At 51.9% G+C, this 20,609-nt stretch overlaps 1 protein-coding gene and 1 long non-coding RNA gene across 2 annotated transcripts in view; one reads left to right on the top strand and one right to left on the bottom strand.

The window, feature by feature from the left end:
- Positions 1–20,609, top strand: part of Itsn1 (intersectin 1) — a 137,671-nt gene that overhangs the window by 91,903 nt on the left and 25,159 nt on the right. Inside the window, 3 exon segments of the mRNA XM_037209640.1 lie at positions 407–527; positions 2,107–2,298; positions 19,769–19,890. Of these exon segments, the coding sequence (XP_037065535.1) occupies positions 407–527; positions 2,107–2,298; positions 19,769–19,890 (435 nt within the window).
- LOC119088779 lies at positions 3,332–15,042 on the bottom strand. The gene is made up of 2 exons (XR_005092504.1): positions 14,304–15,042; positions 3,332–5,254 (listed from the first exon to the last, which is right to left on the bottom strand). It is a non-coding gene; the product is annotated as an uncharacterized LOC119088779 (long non-coding RNA).

The raw sequence follows: 20,609 nt of genomic DNA, 5'->3' as shown, positions 1-20,609 counted from the left end.
TGAGGGATAAGAGACTTAGTTAGAAAGAGAGAGGAGAGAAACAGAGAGAACACAGGATAGACTCGGGTGGGCCTGGATCCTAATCCACCTAAATTGAACCTAGGTCTTCTAGAAGGGCCAGTGCTCTGGACCCTGAGCTCTCTCTCCAGCCCTCAGTCTTCTGTCTCAGCCACACCACAGAATATCCGAATGTGGGCTCTACACAACGCAGCCCTTTCGAAACATTCCAGGCTGTGCGGACCAGTGGCCGCCGTGCTTGGATGGAAGAGTTTGGTGTCTGCGACAGTTACTGCCCTTTGTGACTGTCATGTCCTCTCAGCGGGACGACACGGTGCCCTGGTACAAGGCAAACCGTGTGAGAAAGATGGGCTCTAATCTTTATAAAACATGACCCTTTTCTCCTTAGGCTCGAGGGAAGAAGCGCCAGATAGGCTGGTTCCCGGCCAATTATGTCAAACTCCTAAGCCCTGGAGCGAGCAAAAGCACCCCAACCGAGCTCCCCAAGTCCGCGGCGGCGCTGCCAGCAGGTAAGGCGCTGGCGGGTTGCTGCGCTCCCGCTCAGGTTTCTCATCCAGTGTCTCATGCGGTTGTCGCGTGTGCTCAGCACTTGTGTTTGCTGGCTCTGACCACAGCTAGGGTGACAGGGAGTGTGGGTTCCACATCTCCGAACATCTCAGTAGCCTTTCTGTGCCGGGCACTGTTGGGCTCTTGGAGGAGTTGGGAGTGCCGTGGCATTAAAGCCGGATTTTTCTCTTGATTTCCTTCCAGCTCTTTACACATTGGATAAGACAACAGAAAGGGCCCCTAAAATAAACTGCTGGGGCCTTGATAAGTCAAGAGATGGAGCTGGAGCCATGGGGTCTGATGGTCATAATGTAGTGCTGCCCAAGACTGAAATAGCGTCCTTGTTAGGTTTGCTGGGGAGCGAGGGGCTCCCTGAGTGGGCAGGATGCTGTGTGTCTCTTCCTAGAGGGCAGGCCGAGAGCGGCAGCTGACTTGCCTGCTCTCTGCTCTGAGGCAGCGAGTTAGCTGCTTTATTAGTCTTGGAAGAGCTCAGATGTCTGCTGTAGGTCTTGAGGCCCCTAGACTCAGTCGCATCTGTGGGGACTGTGGAGGTTTTGTTTTGTCATCATGATTGGATGTCTGTTGTATGTGTCCCTGTGACACTAGCCTTGAACTTGTTGTCCTTGCAAGAAATGTCAGGACCTATAAATGCTGTGGCTGAATCCTGAGCCCCAGCTTGTCCTGTTTGCATGAGCTGAGGCCTAGTGCAGGCAGTGGTGGGTTGGGGTACCATCTGAATCTGCTGTCCCCGGGGAGACCTGGCAGGACCCTCTCCTGTCCGCATGCGAGCCCCGAATCCCCTGCAGAAGTGACTCTGTTCTCTGAGCTGGACAGTTTGAGAGCCCTGAAGCTGACACAGGTTGTTGGTGAAGAATTAGAAGATGCCAGGCAGGGAGAGTGGCTGACCCGCGGTGGGTTAAAAGACAAAGGAGGCTGTTCTAGAATGTGGTCATCCCCAAGACACGAACATACGGCAGAGTCACCTCCTAAAGCGCTGGTTTCAGTGTTCACTGAGATTTGGAAGCGTTCCTCCGAGACCAGGCGATAGTCACAGTCCATCTTTAAGACAGCCAGATCCCGGGCTGTAGCTCAGTGGAAGAGCACTTGTCTAGGTGCATGTGGCCCTGGGGTCCCTCTTCATGACAAAAGAGATGAAAATAAAGACAGTCAAGTGCTGTGGCCCCTGGCTGTGTCGTGGGAATTGGGTGGTAGCGGCCAGTCCTGCCCAGTCAGCACTGCGGGTCCTTCCACCGTGCTCAGAGTAAAGACTCCCTCATCTGCTGACAAGTACCATGAAAGGGGAGGATGTCGTGACATTTAAGGCAGGGTCAGAATCTTGCTGTCCTCTTAAAATGCAGTCCTTCATCTTCCTCTGTTGACATAGCATGTCCAGTGAACACCCCCCCCCCCCCCCCCCCCCCCCCGCGCGCGCGCGCTCCTCCCCCTTCCGAAGGGCGAAGCCCGTCCAGGCATGTATCCACCCACCTGCTGCACATGGGGCACCGGGCTGCCCAGCTGCTCACCCAGCCCTGTCTCCTGCAGTGTGCCAGGTGATCGGGATGTACGATTACACCGCACAGAACGATGACGAGCTGGCCTTCAGCAAGGGCCAGATCATCAACGTCCTCAACAAGGAGGACCCCGACTGGTGGAGAGGAGAAGTCAGCGGGCAGGTGGGGCTCTTCCCGTCCAATTACGTGAAGCTGACCACGGACATGGACCCAAGCCAGCAATGTAAGTGCCCCGATGGCGGCGGCGGCGGCGGCGGCTCCCCTCGCCTCTCTGGTGTCCTCCCGTAAAACATGCAGCATTGCTCTGCCAAGCTTGCTTGGCAGAACTTGAAACCAGACCACTGCTGCGTTCGCGACAGTCTCTTTGAAGACCTTCTGTGATGCAAGACCATCTCGTGGGGTTGTTTTTGGTTTTCAATTTCATTCCCTCTGTAGCATGTCCCCCTCCCCTCCCCCCCCTTCCTTTTTTCTTTTCTTTCCTTTTTTTTTTTTTTAATCATTTTGGCACCATGCTGTGTACATGCCTGACTCATTTTCCTAGCTTGAATTTTGCTCATTGTTTTGTTTTGCTTATGTGTTGTTTTCCTCCTTTTTCTAGGAATCATATGTTGTCCATCCCCCCCTCAGGCTTGAAAGTCCTCAAAGAGACCCACTATCCCATATCACTGCCCAGAGGGATGATGGGAGATGCAGCCTTGATCATGTGACTTGCAGCATGATCACCTACTGCCTTCTGAGTAGAAGAAGTCACTGCAGAGCAGTTTACCTCATTTTACAGTAGCTGCATGTGATCGCAATGTCTGAGTCCTTACGTGCTGAGACAGGAGCAAATTGCAAAAGAGCGCAGGGTGGTGGGTCCTTTGTGGCTTTCCTCCTTACAGACCGCTGCCCGGCCCGGCCCGGCCACGGGTGCTCTCGGGCTGCTAAGACGATTTTTAAATGTGTATTTTAGCCCTTGAATAAAAGTCAATCAATTACTTCTTTGCTATTTTGGTTTTGCAAAAAGACCCACTATCAAGGAATGCTGCATGTGTTATTAAAAATTGTTCCAAATGTCCATAAATCTGAGACTTGATGTATTCTTCCATTTTGTCCAGTGTTACAACTAAACTGTGTAGTTTGGGGATTTTGCCCTCTGTAGAGTGCAGAGGAGTTGGGTATTCCCGCTTTGAAGATGTGTAGATGGAGCCTGACTAAACAGAAGGTGTTGTGCTTGTTTGTGATGTCACATGTACATGTTGCGCATGTAACACATCTGTACTGAAGAAGTAGCTCTTCCCATGGCAAACGCTACCACCGTGTACAATGCTCTCATCTACTGCATTGATTTTATTTTGCACAGTGACTGTGTAGCCACATGAGAAAATACCTGTGTTTCCGTTTGGTCTCAGATTTATCTAGTTGGTTGGTGTTCTGTTTTGAGTTTTTAATTTGGCGTATTTTCATACCATAAATCAGTAAGACACCACCACCAAGGTGGTTATGATCAACAGTATCTACAATCTTAGTCTCTGTTACATGAAGTTTTATTCCAGTTGCTTTTCATGGAATATTTTGAACAAGTAATTTTCTTGACAAGAAAGAATGTATAGAAGTCTCCCTGCAATTCATTTCCAGTGTTTACATTTTTAACTAGACTGTGGAGAGCGATACGAAGCGGCTCCTGGTCCACGTGTGTGTTAACTGCTGTAGCTAAGCCACGTCTGTCTTTAGACATTAGTTGGAATCTCTCAATAAAAACGAAAAAGAGAAACTGCCCACTGCTGACAGCACAGGAAACCCGGTCATAAGTTAACTGACGTCCCTCGGGGTTCCCCCTGGGGCGACGCCTGGCTGACAGTTGTGTCCCGGTCCTTCTCCCTCACATGGTGCAAAGGACAGGGCGGCCCCTCCTCGTCTACTTGCGCTCCGGTGTTTGTGTGGATGTGAATGTAAAATATATAAATATATAAACCTGCGGCTTTAACAATTGTAATACGACCTTTTGGACTAGTTATGTGTATAGATGATTAAATTCTTCATATAAAAGTTAGATGGCAATGTCTCTGTGTTCTTGCTGTTGGGATCCTGCAGTGACTAGGGGCACCGCACAGACAGGTGTCGGCCTGCTGCCCACATGCTGAGTGTGAAGACAGACATGATCCTTGAGTGGCACCCCCTCCCCATCCGTGTATAAACGGTGGCTCCTTCTGTCGTCCCGGTTTCCAAGTGTAGAGGTCTGCACCCAGCTTAGCTGTCAGCTCTCACTGGGCTCTTAGTTTGTGTTGTTGACACATTGACAGCTGTTTGATTTGGCTTGGGGCACAAAATATCGGTCCAAAAATCGTGTCATAATAAGGAACTAGTGAGTGTCAGAATACATGTGGATAAAGGCAGACTTGCATATTTCCCTGTTGTGTGGGATCACTTCAGCAGTGCACACCCTTGTGACTTTTAGAGACAAACCAGCATATATATATATATATATATACACACACACATGGATGACGCTGCTAGCCATGATGGACACATGATTGACGCTATCCTCGTGAAGTTTACCTCTTGGGCTTCCCTGCCCATCCTTTGAAGTTATTTCAAGTTGGCAAAAGGTTTGGGGAAGGGATGGTAAATCTGCTGTGCGCTGAGTGCCCTGTTGGGTTCTGGAGAGAGAGGAAGTGAAAACCAAGTCCGTACAATAGTTATGGGGAGTGTGTTAAGTCCTACGCAGAAGTGTGGGTGAACTTGTAGCATGAGCAGGCTATCCAGCTTTGGTGGGCTGGGGGCGGGGCCAGTAAGTACTGCTGCTACAGGGCAAAGGTAGAAACACCCCCACCCCCAGGAGGGGCAGGGAAGCAACACAGAAGTGGAGACCTGGGAGCCAGGTGAGGCAGGAGAAGTATTTGTTATGGCCCTGGGTGTCAGAACAGTAAAGACTCAGAGGGAGGTGGGAAGGGCCAGTGATCAAGTCTGCAGACCTTGTCTCCTCCCCAGGACCTCTTCACTCTCTAAGGCAGGGTTCCTTCTTCCGCGTTGAGGTTGATGGTGGGATGCAATCGTTCACTCTGGTACCTTCCCATGGTGCGTTCCTCCGGTCTTTCTCCTGGGTTTGGGAACTGGCAGAGATTTCCCTTCAGGGTGCACAGACTGCAGAGAACCCATCTGACCCTGTGGGTTTTAGGCAGAGGGCCACTCCTAGCATCCTGTGGGTAGAGGGTGTGGGTGGGGGTCATCCTACATACAAAGCAGAGCACAGTCCACATGACAGAGAGATCAGGTCCCAGATGGTAACCAGTGCCGAGCGGAGAAACCCTGGTCTCACCCTGCTGGCCACTGGCTAACGTTCTCATCCTGGCCCAAGTGGTTATCTCACACATGGCTGCTGAAGCTGTCCAGATAACGACTGCTGAATATGTGCACTCACTTTGTGAGCTCATATCATGTGTCTGCAGTGTAAAAAGTCTCCCACAACTGTCCTTTATTTTTTAAAACATCTTGGTTATCCCTATGTTCTCTACTTTTTCAAAGTTGGATTAAACAGTAAAGTATCCCTCAGAGTTTAAAGGTACTAAGTTTGGGGTTTGATTTTTGTTTTTAGGTAGTGGTTTTTTTTTTTTTTTCATTTTACATTTACTCTACGTGTGTGAGTGTATGTGAGAGTATGTGTATGTGTGTGTGTGTGTGTGTCAGCAATTTCATATGACTTAACCCAATATAATTAATCATTTCCTGGTGCATGATGGGTTTAAGCACTCAAAGCTGCCCATTGTGTGAGCAGATCAGACAACTGTAGAATACACCAGAATCCAGGTTCCTGATGCGTCACGCAGGAGAAACTAAGATTTCACCCGAGTTCCCTCTCCCTTTCCGTGGAAGCTCCCCAGAGTAGTGCTGCCCTGGAGTCTTGCCCATGTGTGCCGAGGCTCAGGCCTGTGGACTTGGGTCTGGGCGGTCTCTACTCTGGCCTAATCTAGGAAGCTTCCTACCCAGATAACAACCCTGCTTCCTGGAAACGGAAAGTCATTTCTGAGAGACAATGAAAATATTTTCCTTTGGCAAAATTATAAATTAATCTGTTTATTCTTTTTTGACCCCAAAATACCCAAGAGCATTGTTCTGGAAACTACTTGACTATCAGTGACAACACCCCACCCCCACCCAGCACACACACCAGTAAATGCATAGGGAAATACAAAATATCTGGAATCTGGGGGCTGGAGAGGTGGTTAAGAACACTGACTGCTCTTCCAGAGGATCCAGGTCTGATTCCCTGCACACAGGCCGGCTCACAGCTGTCTGTAACTCCAGTCCCAGGGGATCTGACACTTGGCCTCTACAGGCACCAGGCACATGTGTAGTGGTGTACAAACAGACATGTTTTATGTTTTATGTTTTATGTGGGCCAAATACCAACACATAAAATGTTTCAGGAAAAAAAAAGTTAAAAAACATAGAATGGTGGGAAAGCCAGAGAGAGGTTCTGATACCATTGTGTGAGGGTCTCACATGGCCACCGTTCCCTGGAGCCCTTTTTCAATGAAAACCCGGGAAAAAGCTAGATGGTTTGTCTCAGCCGGTTCATTGCTTCTCATTGGAGGTTCTGTTACTCATATTGAAAGCCCCCAGGCATGGGGGAAAAAAAAAAGATGCCTGAATTCACTAAAACAAAGGCTTTGTTTCTTAGACATGGCCATCATCTTTTAAGACCCATGTATGTTGTGTTTGCACAGCTCTGGAGTCTTAGAGCCTAGATGCTCCCTGCCTGCTGTTCTGTGGTGTCGGTGGTCTCTGTGTGTGCCAGATGTAGGTACGGGAAAGTGACCTTAGTATGTACCTGTGGCTTGTTAACGTGGGGCTGAGTGGGTCAGAGCACAGCTAGAATCAGATAGAATTGTATAGAAGATTCCCACACAGGCTGATAGCTGCAGAGTTTTCATATCTGCTTGACTCATGCTGCAGGCCACAAAGACTTCCTCGGCTTAGCCGTATTTGCTAAGGCTGAGCACACTCCTTTCTCCCGAGTTCTCCAAGCCCTGACCCAGGAGAGGAGATGCCTTGTGACCTGCCAGTGGGCATGAGGAAGCTGTGTGCTCCTGAGGCCTCTGCTCCCCGACCCCACCATGCCCGGGCAGCTCCCTTCCTTGGCCTCTGTCATGCTTGCACACTAAGCCAGGCACACGAAAGAAGCAGAGAACGTGGTGTGGGAGTGAGGGACAGTTGTCCCCTGAAGAGTGTTGGACGGTGCTGTGATCTTGGGACCTGGGACACGAGCCCTTCACTTGACAGGATGCTGAGGGTCTAGGGGTGCCCTCAGAGCACCCCTTCCAGTGCCGGGCTCACCCTCCTCTTGAGGCACCATTTGAAAAGAGCATTCCTGTCTGTCCCGGAGCCTTGCCTCCAAGCTGCACCCGCACAGAATTATTGGTGGCTGTCACTTTGGAAGATAAGAGCGGGCTCCCTTTCCTTCCTGGGATTCTTCTGCCGCTGGGATTGAGAATTCCACACCCCGGGGCACATCTTAGTGCCCAAGCTCCAGACTGGCCCATTCCAGCCTTAGGCCCCTCTTGACTACAGCCCAGTTTCTCAAAGACAGGCTTGTCCCAGATGTCCTCACTCTGGGCCAACTGTGGCTTCTAAATTTTCATTCCTGGCTGCGGTCCGAAGCCCATGGTGCTGAATATAGAACACGACTTAGAGACAACTTCATGTAATAGTTGACTCTGGGGAACTCAGGATAGCTGTACCCTTGGTCCTTGGTAGCATTAAAGGCATTCTAGGATGGCCATTCAGAGCATGGGTTCGAATCCTGGCTCTGCAACTTTCCATGCTTTGTGGTCTTGGGCACGTTATTTAAGGTCTTGGCACTTTACCAGTAGAGAGATAAGAACACCAGTGAGTGACTGAGCACCCAGTACGTAAGAGACGAGTTGTTTGTGGGGAACAAGTGATTTATGCATGGTCAGTGCACATCGTGGAAGCCAGACTCGTGGCTTCCTGCTTGCTTCCTTAAGGTGTTCTTTAAGACCTGCCAGCCACTGCCTTCCCAGATGGGAGATTTTAGAGACCCACAGCTCCCCGGATGCATTCACACACACCCTGCAACTTTGCCCTACTCACTTGCAAACGAATCACAGTCCCTTCCTTCTGGCCCCTGGGGGCTCACCTGCGTGGAGGCCTTTTGGAGCATCTGTCCCACAGGTTTGAACAATGCTGACACCCCGTCTCAAGCCAGCGTCTCCCCAGCACACGGCCGGTGCCAGCTGCCTCTTTCACAGGGCTGGCGGTGGGGCGCCCCACCAGAGAGATGGAATGTGCCAGGCTTTTAAATACCACAGCCCGTGGACTGTTGGCAGGCCCATGCAGTGTTCCACAATAAACCTGTCCCAGACGTGTTGAGTCACCGGGTCCTGTGTTTCTCATCACAGCCCATGGCCTTGTAGTCTCCCACCAGCAAAGAATGGAGTGTTTGCCCCCTGCTCCCGCTGGGCATGCCAGCCACGTTAAATTAAAAACAACAACAAAAAAAAACAGTAGTCATACCGCTTCGCTAGAGACCTGTGCTCCTCAGAGCAGCTGTGCCTGCCAGAACACTTGGGCTCCCAGGGCACATTGGCCCCTGACCCCTGCTGCGTGCACCTGGACAAGAACGGGACCTTTGCTGCCTCTGCTCTGCTTCAGCAGGGATCTTGGCTCTCTAGGGCATTGCCCTGGCATCCCACAGCCCCCTGGGAAGCCCTGCATAGCTACCCCTCCCTCAGTAACCAGCCCCCACTGACTGTCTAGTGGGAACCCTCACCCCAGCCCATCCTCAAGAGACAGAAGAAAATCTGCCAGAGAGAGCCCTTCCATCCCTCCCATTTGCTGCAGCCTGTCCTGCCTCAGTTTCCCCTCTCTTGCCATTCCCTCCTCCAACACACACAAGGAATATGGCCCCTGCCTGGTGATCAGGCTGTGGGCTTTAGGACAGGGGCGGGGCTGATGGCTGCCTTTGACCCTGAGGAGTGGGAGGAGACAGACGGTAGAGTCTTTCCAGCTCATGGTGAAGAAAACAGGACAGAGTGTGACCAGAGGCCAGTGCTGTAGTGCAGGGGATGCCCTGGGAGTCCTCCCCAACGCAGCTGTGGCTTCTAGATTTCCATTCCTGGCTACAGTCAGAAGACCGTGGTGCTGAATATAGAACACTGCTTAGATATGTACTAGTCTCATAGTGGACCCCTCCAACCTGAAAACCTTTCTGGAACACTTAAGAGCCCACATCGGCTCCCTCTGGCAGCATCCTGGGCCTGCATTAGGGGGAAGTAACAGGTGGCATGGGGGTAGAGCCATGCCAGATTGAGAGTTCATGATTCAAAACCCCTGGGTACTGACTGCTCCCCAGGGCTCCCATGGGCCACCTAGTCAGGAGGTGGTACAGGGTGCTTGGGTATAGAGCCTTTAGTCACCTAGCTCTACCTTACCTGTCCGGCCTTAACCAGCCCCAAATTTTCCTTTGCCCCCGTATCCAACACACACCCTTCCCTGGAATTCTTACTTCAAGTTTAAGCCATTGGGGCTCCAGTCACACACGCCCTGCCCACCTCCCCCCTTCCTGCTCTCCACTGTCCGCCCCACCGTGTTACCTTGCCATGAAAGCCCTTTCATACACAATGACAAGGAGCCCAGGAGGCTGATACGTACACACGTGGACATGGGTAAGTCGGATGTTTTGTACCGTGACAGGGCCCTAAGGAGGAACTCATAAGGAAGAAAGTCTCGGTTTGGCCACAGATTTAGCATTCTCATCTTCTGTGAGCTCAGCTTGCTCCGGGGCCGGCTGTGGGCCGGAACACCGGGGCAGCAGGAGAATTTGTAGGGTTGGGTCTCTTACCTCATCAAAGCTTAGAAACGGGAAGAGGTCAGGGACCAGGTACCTGTCTAAGGTGGTGCCCCTCCTCCTCCTCCTCCTCCTCCTCCTCCTCCTCCTCCAACCAAGCCACCCTCTAAGTCTCCAGCACCTCCTAGAAATGCTAGCAGGTTACGTCTGTGAATCGATCAGTGGCTGGTTCCCTCCAGTCATCTCTCAGGGATTGGCTGCACACAGGAGCCTTTGGTGTATGGGTGGGGGCATGTTTTATCTGCAAACTGTAAGATACTCATACCCCTCATTAGACTGTAATCTTTGAGGACAGGGCTAGCCTAACGTCTCTACATCTGTCACATCCCAAGAATCCCACAAAGAATCCAGCATGAGGTGTATGCCTGTAATCCCAGCACTCGGAAGGCTGAGGCAGGAGGATTATGATTTGGGGGTCAGTTTGGGACTACATAATGAAATGCTGTCAGAAGTAAATAAATTGGGCTGGGAATGTAGCTCAGTTGGTAGCCTGTTTACCCAGCATGCACATAGCCCTGGGGTCAATCCTCAGCACCACATAAGCAGGTCTGGTGGTGCACACCTATAATCTCAGCATTTGGGAGGTGGAGGTAGGGGAATGAGACGTTCAAGTTCACCCTCAGCATAGGGAATTCTAGACCAGCCTGGGATACACAAGACTTTTATCTTAAAAAGAAAGAAAATGTAAGTTAAATAATAATAAAAAAAAAAAATCTGCAGAGAGTTAGGGGTGTGTCTCGGTGGCAAAGCTTATGCTTAACATGGATGGGACCCTGGATTTTCTCCCCAGAACCACAAAAGGGGGTGAGTCATCACAGGAAAACACCATCAATAGCAATGGTGCTCCCCTCGCGGAGCTGGCTTGTGGTGGGGTCCCCGTCTCTTGCTGGCTGTAAGCTGCAGTCCGGTGAGCACACTTGCCCATTTCCCACGGGCCCGCACTCGTGGGGACCGTGGAGGAGGGGTTGGGTGTTGGTGGCATCCACATTTGCCCTGTTCCTTCCCCTTGTTCTGCTCGCATAGTCTCCCCTCCCCAACTCTGCCTTCCGTGTGCCGTTTTGCTCATTCTCCCCACTGTGTGTGGCGAGAACCCAGCACAAAGCCTGTCCTGGGGACAGCGGCATAGTTGAACAAGTTATTTTTTGTGGAAAGGCCCTAAAACAGGAAGCATTCTTCGTTTTTATAATCACTTAACTAGTCTACAGACTTACTACTTGGTCCCATGCATTTTGGTATTTAGTGTCCTCCATGAGTGCAGTGGCCTCCCAGAAGCAGCCCTGGGTGGGTCCTGCAGCTGCTGAAAGAGACAGAAAATGTCTTAGGTTGGAAGTATCTCTTGTGTTCCATTGGAGTCAGTTTGTCAGGGACCAGGCCTCTCTGAAGCCATTGTCTTAGGACTGTGAAGTACACCTCTCCATCACACAACCTTCAGAGTCTCTTGTGGGCTGGTCAGCCAAGGGTCTTTTCTTTAGATTTATTTTTATGTATGTGTATGTGTGTATGACATGTACGTGTGGGTGGTACCTGTGGAGGCCAGAAGAAGGCGATCCCCTGGGGCTGGAGGTGCAGGGTGTTTGTGAGAGCCACCTAATGGGAGTGCAAGGAACCCAACTTACTGTGCAGGAAGTGCTCAACCTCAGAGCCATTGCTCCAGCCCCAGGGGACATTTTATGGGGGAGACTCCGCTGAGCCGGACTGGCTGCAGCCAGCTGCTGCGAACCTGAGTTACAAGGCCAAGCTTGTCCTCAAGTAGACCTTACAGGAAGTGCTGGAAGGAAGATGGCGCGCTCCTTGGGAACCAAGCAGTTCCTTTTGTGGTCCTGTTTCCAGAGAGCCTTTCTGATAGAGGGAATAGCTACACTTTTCAGGACTCCACTGTCCCATCCATCCAATAAGAGTGCTGAGTGGCGTGGTCAGTTGGGATAGTGTGGCCCCACATGTACCTCCAGAGGCCCCAAGAACAGAACACCAGGCTTCGGCGGACTCTGGGGTGTAGGTGGCCGTCCAGGCATAGCGTCCTGTCAAGGCACTCTGGACGGTGGCTCAGGTGGCCCGCCCTGAGCCGGCTTCAGCTGAGCAACTGTGGAGGCCCTCGTGTCCCACGCCCTGGACAGCTGCAGTTTCCAGTTCCTGTCTCCAGGCTGGGCATCCAGACTGTCTTTTCTCTCCAGGGTGGGGAGTCCTCTCTGCCCGACATGGGAACCACTCAGAGCCTTACAAACGGTGGACACAGGTCTCCCCTTGGAGACTTAGACATAATGGGTCTTGAGTCCAGCAGGGACACTGGCAGTTTCCAGGCTCCTTGGGTGACTCTGGTGTGCAGTCATACACAAGGACTTCCATCCTACACTAGGCTGCCACCAAGACCTTCCTGAAACGCTGCCCAAACCTCCCTAGCTCTGTAACAAGCCCCTGAGATGGTCTGAACTGCTGTGTCTCCCAGTGTTCCGAGGTGAAAGCCCTCACCTGGGGGACCCCAGGATGTGACTGAATTTGGAGTTAGTGTCTTCAAAGATGTATTTAAATATTACAGTGAGGCCTTCGGGGTGGCTCCTACTCTAATATGACAAGTGTCCTTTAAAGAAGAAACCACATGTAGCTAGACACCGTGGGTTTCCATGCGCAAAGGCAAGGTTCTGTGGGAAACGGGAAGAAGACATGGTTATAAGCCCAGGAGAGATGAACCCTGCCAACACCTTGACCTGATCTTGCACTCCAGCCTCCAGAGCCCTGAGAAAGTAAACTTTCATTTTTAAAGCCACCTTGTCTGTGTGTCCTAGCCACCAGGATGCACAAAAACACCACTTGTCCAGCAAGGCGAAGACGTAACGGTTAAGAACGTTGACTCCGACTTGGTTTGCTGTTTCTTTTTTTTTTTTTTTTTTTTTTTTTTTTTTTTGGTTTTTCGAGACAGGGTTTTTCTGTGTAGCTTTGCGCCTTTCCTGGAACTCACTTGGTAGCCCAGGCTGTCCTCGAACTCACAGAGATCCGTCTGTCTCTGCCTCCCGAGTGCTGGGATTAAAGGCGTGCGCCGCCACGGCCCAGCCTGGTTTGCTGTTTCTTAAGCGAAGCTTTACCGACTTACTTCTCTTCTCCATGTGTCTGCTTCCTCAGCTGCTCACTGTGGGGACCAGTAGTTACTCCACGGGGTTGTTGGTGAGGCCCTAGTTGACACATGCGCAGTGTCCGGAGCCTCTAGTTCAGCATTGCTGTTTGTCATCACAGCGTCTTCTGTCTTCCACACCTATTCCTCTGGCTCCAAGCACCCAACTCTGATTCTCCCATGTTCCCACCCTCCTTTTTGTCCATGATGTCTTAGTGCATGGGACTGTAACAAAATATCCAAGGGTGGCTAAATTATAAATCTTTTTCGCCTCATTGTTCTTGAGGCTCAGAAGTCCGAGATCAGGAGTGGGGGGTTGCATCTGGTGGAGCCTCCCACATGCATCACCCTGTTCCAGAAGGACACACTCAAGAGAGCAGGATGTCTGCTACATGTTTATAACTGGATCCAGCCCCTTAGATAACAACGTTTCTTTGTTTATGTGGAGAACCACTCCTAGTCACCCCTGAAATCCCATATCTCTACAGCATAGTATCTGAGCATTGAGGGACAGGTCATTCGCAACAAAGTCCAACTCCACTTCCTCCTTTTCAAAATCTGCCCGGACCTCTGTGCTCACAGCTACTGCCTCCTTCCTCAAATCCCAATCAAAAGCGTGCCCCACAATGCTGCTGGAACGTTCTCATCTGCCTTGCATGCCTGAAGGGTTTATTTGCAGCCGTTGCTAAGGAAGCCTAAAATCCTGCAGGGTAGGGCAGATCAAAAGTAGGTGCTCAGAAAGCTAGAAAGCATGTGTGGAGACACAGATGCAGCCAAGAATGAAGGGAAAAAATGCAGACTATAAAGGGCTGTGGTACCTGTGCCAGGAATCCGGCATCAGCCAGAAAGCCAGAATGATATGCTGCTCACTACATTCATAGTCACTGCAGAGCAGGAGGTGGACTATCCCTGGGAGAGTTCCATTTCTACCACTTCTCCATGCTCATTAAACTGCCTGGCAAGCCAGGTAGACCAGATGGCCCTTCTTGGAAGAAAATGGAACTGATTTAGAGACTGTGTGGTGGATGTTTTTTTATTTATTTATTTTTGAGCTTCTGGGTTTATAACTGATTAGGGAAGCTGAATGGACACTCCTAGAGGGACCCAGCTACACAACTCACAGTCCCCTAAAACAGGCCAGAATGGGATACTTGAGCTCAGTGCACAGGTGTCCCTGATGCCATTGGTGGCATCTCCAGCCTCCCACCACAGACCTCTCACTAGCTCCTCCTCTCTTACCAAAATCAGAACCAAATTCTGAGAATTTGCAACTCACCTGTCCCGGGGGCTGATGACAGCTCACAGCCATGCCCTTCCAGAGGCATCTGTGAGTCACCACGGGCAGAGGCCAGTCTAGAATGCCCGGGCCTCCAGAAGACAAGGACACAGATGACTCACTCATCACTGACCCCAGTTCCAAGCACGGATGCTGCCTTCTAGCAGGAAGTTCACTGGGGGCAGGAAGGAGTCCCACGGCAGCTGTGGTATAGAGACAAAACCAGAGATAACAACAAGGGCTTCATCTGCTTCCCTTCGAGGACAGGCTACCCCACATGCCACTCTGCCTGGCATGTTAACTGGTTCATCAGAGTCTCAGTATCCTAGGAGGAGCAAGTGCAGCCTGGTGGGGGCAGGAAAGATGTAGCTCAAATGGCTAGAGAGACTCCAGTCTTGGAGCGTCCCTATTCCCACATGCAGGTCCACCCTAGCCAGTCCTGCAGCACAGACAGGGACTCCAGGCATCCAATGAACATGTTCGGCTGACGCAGACTCACTTAGTAAGGGGGTCTGGGCTGAATGTCTCTAGACACAGCATGCTGTCTTTCCCTTGAGGCGAAAACCATCATCCCGGCTTCCACAACGCTCTCCTGGCCCAGTTCTGTTCTGGTATTGCTACCCCTATAACATGGCCTTTTCTACTCCCTGTATGTCCCATAGGTGTTTACCTAGCTGTTTTTACAGCACTGTGGGCTGGCCTATTCTGTGTGTGTGTGTGTGTGTGTGTGTGTGTGTGTGTGTGTGTGTGTGTGCGGGTGTGTGTGTGTGTGTGCAGACCCAGACACAAGTGCATGACACCCAGCAGCCAACCTCAAGTACTGTTCCTCGGGAGCTAGGCACCTTAGTTTTTTGAGACAGTGTATCTCGGGGACACCCTGGGTTTATCAAGTGCTAAGCTAGGCAAGTTGGCCAGAGAACCCCATGAATCTGCTCGTTTCTGTGCCCCTCCCCAAGTGCTGGGATTTCAAGTATGTACCACCATGCCTGGCTTTTTAATGTATATTCTAAGACTCAAACTCAGGTCTCCCGTGTCCTCTTTTCTGTGTGCTAATTTTAGTGTGCACTTCCTGTGGAGTCTCCCCTGAGGACAGGGATGGTACCTGCCTACTTCTGTGTCCCTTCAGCTTCCTAGAAACTTAATAAATATTTATCGACCAGCTTATTATTATTATTATTATTTTCTCCTTCATAACAGAAACCAGGCCTGTTTGTTTACTTGGTCAGTGTTTAGCCTGCCGTGGGAGCTAATTTGGGTTTCAAAAGTACACTGAAGAGAGGAGGTTCTTCCTTTTTTTGTGTGTGTGTGCTAAGTACTTCTGTAGCCTTTGAAATTTCACAGTATCTGTGGGCTCGTGTATTGTTCATAATAAAAAGGACCTCAATTCTATTGGTCACAGGAGTGACGGTTGAGGGGAGATGATGAGCCTCTGGGGCTGAGGTATTTACCAAGTCTCTGGGCCTCCTAAAAGGACGTCCCAGCCCTGTCCCTTTCGTAAGTGTATTTAAGAAGACGATAGAAACCTGGGAGCCTACGTTAGGAATTTCCTGTGGGCTTTAATGGGGGTTGTTTTTTAACTGCTTGGAGTCCTTGCAGTATTATTTCAGCTGTGAACCAAATTTAGTTTTGAGACACCCTTCATCCCTGCCCCTCGGCCCTAGAAAATCATTCACTGTACTTTGTCCCCGGATCCTTCCCTAAGCCAGGGGGTCTGCTGTGTGTCTCTTGGTACCCAAGGGAGAGAAGGCCACACCCTTCTACCCCCTAAAGTAGTAAAACCTCTTGTTTTCCTAAATATTAAGGTTTTTTTTTTTCCAAAGGAAGGATATTTTGGGGTTTAGAATTCCTTTTTCAAATCTTTCATGGTTCTCTGGGTCTGGAACTCAACCTTCACAGTATCCCATGGGTCAGTTTAGTAACTAAACAAACCACCTCAAACCAGTGTGGTTGCTGCGTAGTGTGGAGACAGACCTCCTCACAAAATCTTTGCCGTTGGCTTGTGTTCCGGGTCCAGAGGCCAGCCTGACTATTCCACGTCTCCGGGAATGCTGGATTTAGACTTGCATGGGGTGAAATTCTGGAGGTAACAGCCAGATCCACGAGCATCCCCGGGCTCTCAGTTCTGGCTTGGGTGCTGTAGGTGTGGAGATCCAGCGGCTGGCCCTGTCCAGAGCCAGGTGTACTGCAGGCCTCAAGTGCATCCAGAGCTGGCCCTGAGCCAGGCATCCCTGTGTCTTCCACTGCTCTCCCGAACTCGTACCCAGAGGAGCTTCTAGCATCCAAAAGAATCCAGGCATCTCTCCCAACAGGACCTCGGTTCGGCTTCTTGGCCACTCTTGTGTCTCCTGGTTGTGACACTTCCTTGTGGTAGAAAGCGGTTGGTGTTTCTAGTGGGATCTACGGGCAGGTGATGGGGGTTCTCCATCCTATGTATTTAGTACATTAGTCCTGGGCTAGCCTGCCACATTCTAGCCATTGCTTTCTTGTTAGGACAAGAATGCACTCAGCCTTGTAGGTGGAACGTAGTAACCTGACCTGGTGTGCTAGGAGGGTGCTATTAGCTTGGAGGGGGCAGTACCACCTTCAGCCTTGGGGGGCAGTACCACCTTCAGCCTGGGGGGGGCAGTACCACCTTCAGCCTTGGGGGGGCAGTACCACCTTCAGCCTGGGGGGGGCAGTACCACCTTCAGCCTGGGGGGGGGCAGTACCACCTTCAGCCTTGGGGGGGCAGTACCACCTTCATCCTAGGGGGTGCAGTACCACCTTCAGCCTGGGGGGGCAGCACCCACCAGAGAACAGCAATGCCACCTTCAGCTTCAGCCCGGGGGCGGGCCATGTTCAGCAGGGCAACTCTTCAGTAGAGGCGGAGACCAGTTTTGAACCACTGAATCCCCAAGGTCTGATGTGGCCCGTGGAAGACAAGCATCTTGCTTTCATCCCGAATCGCCAGCATGCGGCACAGCTGGTCCCGGAGTCGTGGTGGAGATCACAAAACCGCCAAACGAGGGAATGAGAGCCGCAAACAGGCTTTGCTTCCTTGGTTCGTTCGGTGGTTTTTCGTTTGTTTTGTTTTGCTGTTGAGACAGGGTCTCACTAGGTAGCCCTGGCTGTCCTGGAACTCACTCTGTAGCCCAGGCTGGCCTCAAACGCAGCGATCCACCTGCCTCTGCCTTCCAAGTGCTGGGATGAAAGGCGTGTACGACCATGCCCAGCTCGCAAACAGGCTTTTGAAGCCAATAAAATTGTGTGCAAAATGTGCGTGGGTGTTTCATGTGGTACACAGGGGTTTGCTGGGTACAAGCCCAGAGGACCCATCGGATCTCTCCAAGGGGACCGTGACCTAAAGGGACATTTGTGAGACTTGCCTGTCCACGGCTGGTGTTTATGCGGCAAACATTTCAGCGCAGTGCTGAGTGAACACAAACCACTTCCTGTGCAAGGAGTCTACCAGCCCTGTGGACACCAATGCCCTGGAGGCAGGCGGCTGTGTCCCTGAGAGACCCAGCCGCAAATGCAGGGGCCACATTCAGCCACTGAACAAGAAATGGCCTGAGTCCTGGTCCTTGGACTCACTCTTAGGACGAGCGGGCGAAAATAGGGCAGGGACTGGATATGCCTCCCCACGATTCAGAGTGTTTCTAGGTGACTCCCCCAGAAAAGCTGAAGAGCAGAGAAATCTAGGGGGAAGAGGAGTCTATCAGCTTCCCACAAGGCGGCGCTTAGCCAGCTGCTGGGGACGCTCAGGTCTTGCTTCCTGATGTTTCCAGAAGACAGCAAGCACCCCGGCAGACAGAAGAGCTGAGTCACCTGGGTAGCTGAGTAGGAGGCCCAAGGTCAGAGTCAAATTCAGGCTGTGCAGTCAGACTCACCTTGCAGCTCTGAGGTCTAGCTCAGCCACCCCCAGTGGCTGGGTAAAGTCTGGGACGGAAAGGCGTGGAGAGCGTCCCTACAAACGATAGCTCACTCCTGCCGGTTTCCTGGCACCGTCTTGGCTGTCCTGGGCTGTTCTGTCCCAATGAGAGCAGCGACAGCCTGCGGGAAGGGCCATTGGCCAGGGGAGGGAGCAGAACCCCAAGAGGTCATGTCTGGAGCAGAAACACCGTCCTGAGCCGGATAAATCCCGTGGTGGAATCTCTGAGGAGCCCTTGGTAGCCCCCAGCAGCCTCCTCAAAGCTGAGGATTCACCAGAGAGCCTGTTAAATCCAAGTGCCCTGGTCCGCTCCCCCACAGAGTCTATTTGGCAAAGTTCTGGTCGTGTATTTACGGGTTCTGCCAAGGGCGGCTGGCGATGGAGAGACCACACTCCATTGGATTGCTGTTTTCCGAGGGGCCAAGGCACAGGGCTCTATCGCGCCCCCTTGTGGCAAGTCATAGGAAGCCTGGGAAAGGAAAGCGAGTGGGACGCAGCCCCACCCACCACTCCCACCTCGCAGAGGCTGTGTTTTACAAATCCAAGTTCTGTGACTCAACAAAGACCATCTAATACAAAGAAGTGTACATGTGGATAAAAAGGCGGGCCCAGCTCGCTACTGAGAGCGGGTGCTGCTGAGGCAGGGGATAGGCGGCACTGAGAAGCCACAGAGGCCTCCTGTGAGCAGAACTCCAAATCACGGGCTGAGTGAACAGAGCTGAGGGCCGGCCTGTCTCGGGGCAGCTTAGGGGCCACTCCTTTTGGCAGCCTAGGCCTGGCGGGACTGTCGTGGGGGCTGTCTGCAGCTGCCGGAGGCTCGCCGGCGCTCATCTTCCACGGATGCCCTCCGGTGACCTCGCCTGGAGTCTTCCCAGTCCTGTCTGATGCACCTGCCTGTTCGTCCCGTCCACCAGGAGCCTCGGGATAACCACACGCCCTCCTGCAGTTTGGTGTGGACAACGGGGTCTTAAAGAGCGCACAGAGCCTCTGGACCGATCTGAGCTTGGACTCTGTCCCTTATCACCGTGGAGGGGAAGGACCCGGGGAGAGTTCACCTCTCGGAGCCTTGGTTTCCTTGTGTGTGCCATGAAACCGATTCTGGAACTTCAGAGAAGCGCCCAAGGCGGTAGTGGTCGGCGGCGTGCAGCTCCCAGCATGGAAGCATGAAGCTCCTGGTGCCTGGCACGGACTCACTGGCTGGGTGTTAGCGGGTCATTTAACCCTTCCCGGTGGTTCTGATGGAGCACGAGTGTGCAACCCATGTTTGTGACTCTTCCGGTTCCAGGGCAGAAGGTCTGAAGTCAGGTGTAGGCAGGACTGCTCCTTCTGAAAGCCCTGCGCTACTTTTCAGCTTCCAGAACTGTCGGCGATCCACGGCGATCTCTGCTTGTGGCTGTGTTACCCCAATTTCTACAACTCAACCCACACCCCGGAGCTGATGAGGCCATGACCCCTCCAACCTCCCAGTCACAAGGACATGGGGCATCTTCACTGTGGAGCGGCAGGTTTCCTCAGCCTTGGACTAAAAGTCTTTCTAAATGGTTGTGTCTTCCAGGGTGTTCAGACTTGCACCTCTTAGATATGCTGACCCCGACTGAGAGGAAACGGCAAGGCTACATCCATGAACTCATTGTCACAGAGGAGAACTACGTGAACGACCTGCAGTTGGTCACAGAGGTACCAGCAGGCCTGGAAGCCTGAGGGGTGACAGGGGGTGGCCCCGCAGTGTGTGTGGGTGGAGGCTTATGTCCTGACTCTGAGCCTGGGACAGTCTCTGGTGTATGAGGGATATCTGAATAGCAAATGACACAGGGGTCTTACCCGGGAGGGGAGATGGTCACATTTTTCCCCCATAGGGCCACCCTGTGAGTCAGAGAGGCAGCTGGCACCCAGGGCCAAGGCCAAGAGCACACAGGTCCCAAACTAATGACTAATGGCGTGCTTGTGTGGGCCGTGACTCGGGACTCTTGGCTCCAATTAGAGACATTGCGGAGTCAGCCACCAATTGAATGATGCCCTCAAGTCACATGACATCCCTGACCCTGAGCACAGAAGCTGGCGGCAAGTCTCTTGAGTTATTTCTAGTGCCCCCATAAACTCCTGAGAAAATCTGCCACTATGGCTGAGCATGAAGGTATGTTCTCTCATGGCTCCACGAGACGGCTGGCCTGGGATGGCTACTCTTGTGGGTAGCCAGCGAAGGCCTTGGCGCTTTGTCTGAAAGGATGGCATGACAGAGTTTGTAATAAAACCCTGCTAAAAGAAAGCAGCTTTTAGCCAGGCGTTGTTGGCGCACGCCTTTAACTCGGAGCGAGCAGTGGATCTCTGTAGTTCGAGCCAGCTGGCTACAAGTGAGTTCAGAAAGGCGCAAAGCTACACAGAGAAACCCTGTCTCG

This window comes from Peromyscus leucopus, chromosome 12 (genome assembly GCF_004664715.2).
Source record: "Peromyscus leucopus breed LL Stock chromosome 12, UCI_PerLeu_2.1, whole genome shotgun sequence".
In the NCBI taxonomy this organism is placed as follows: Eukaryota; Metazoa; Chordata; class Mammalia; order Rodentia; family Cricetidae; genus Peromyscus; species Peromyscus leucopus.
This window is presented reverse-complemented; position numbering and strand designations above follow the sequence as displayed.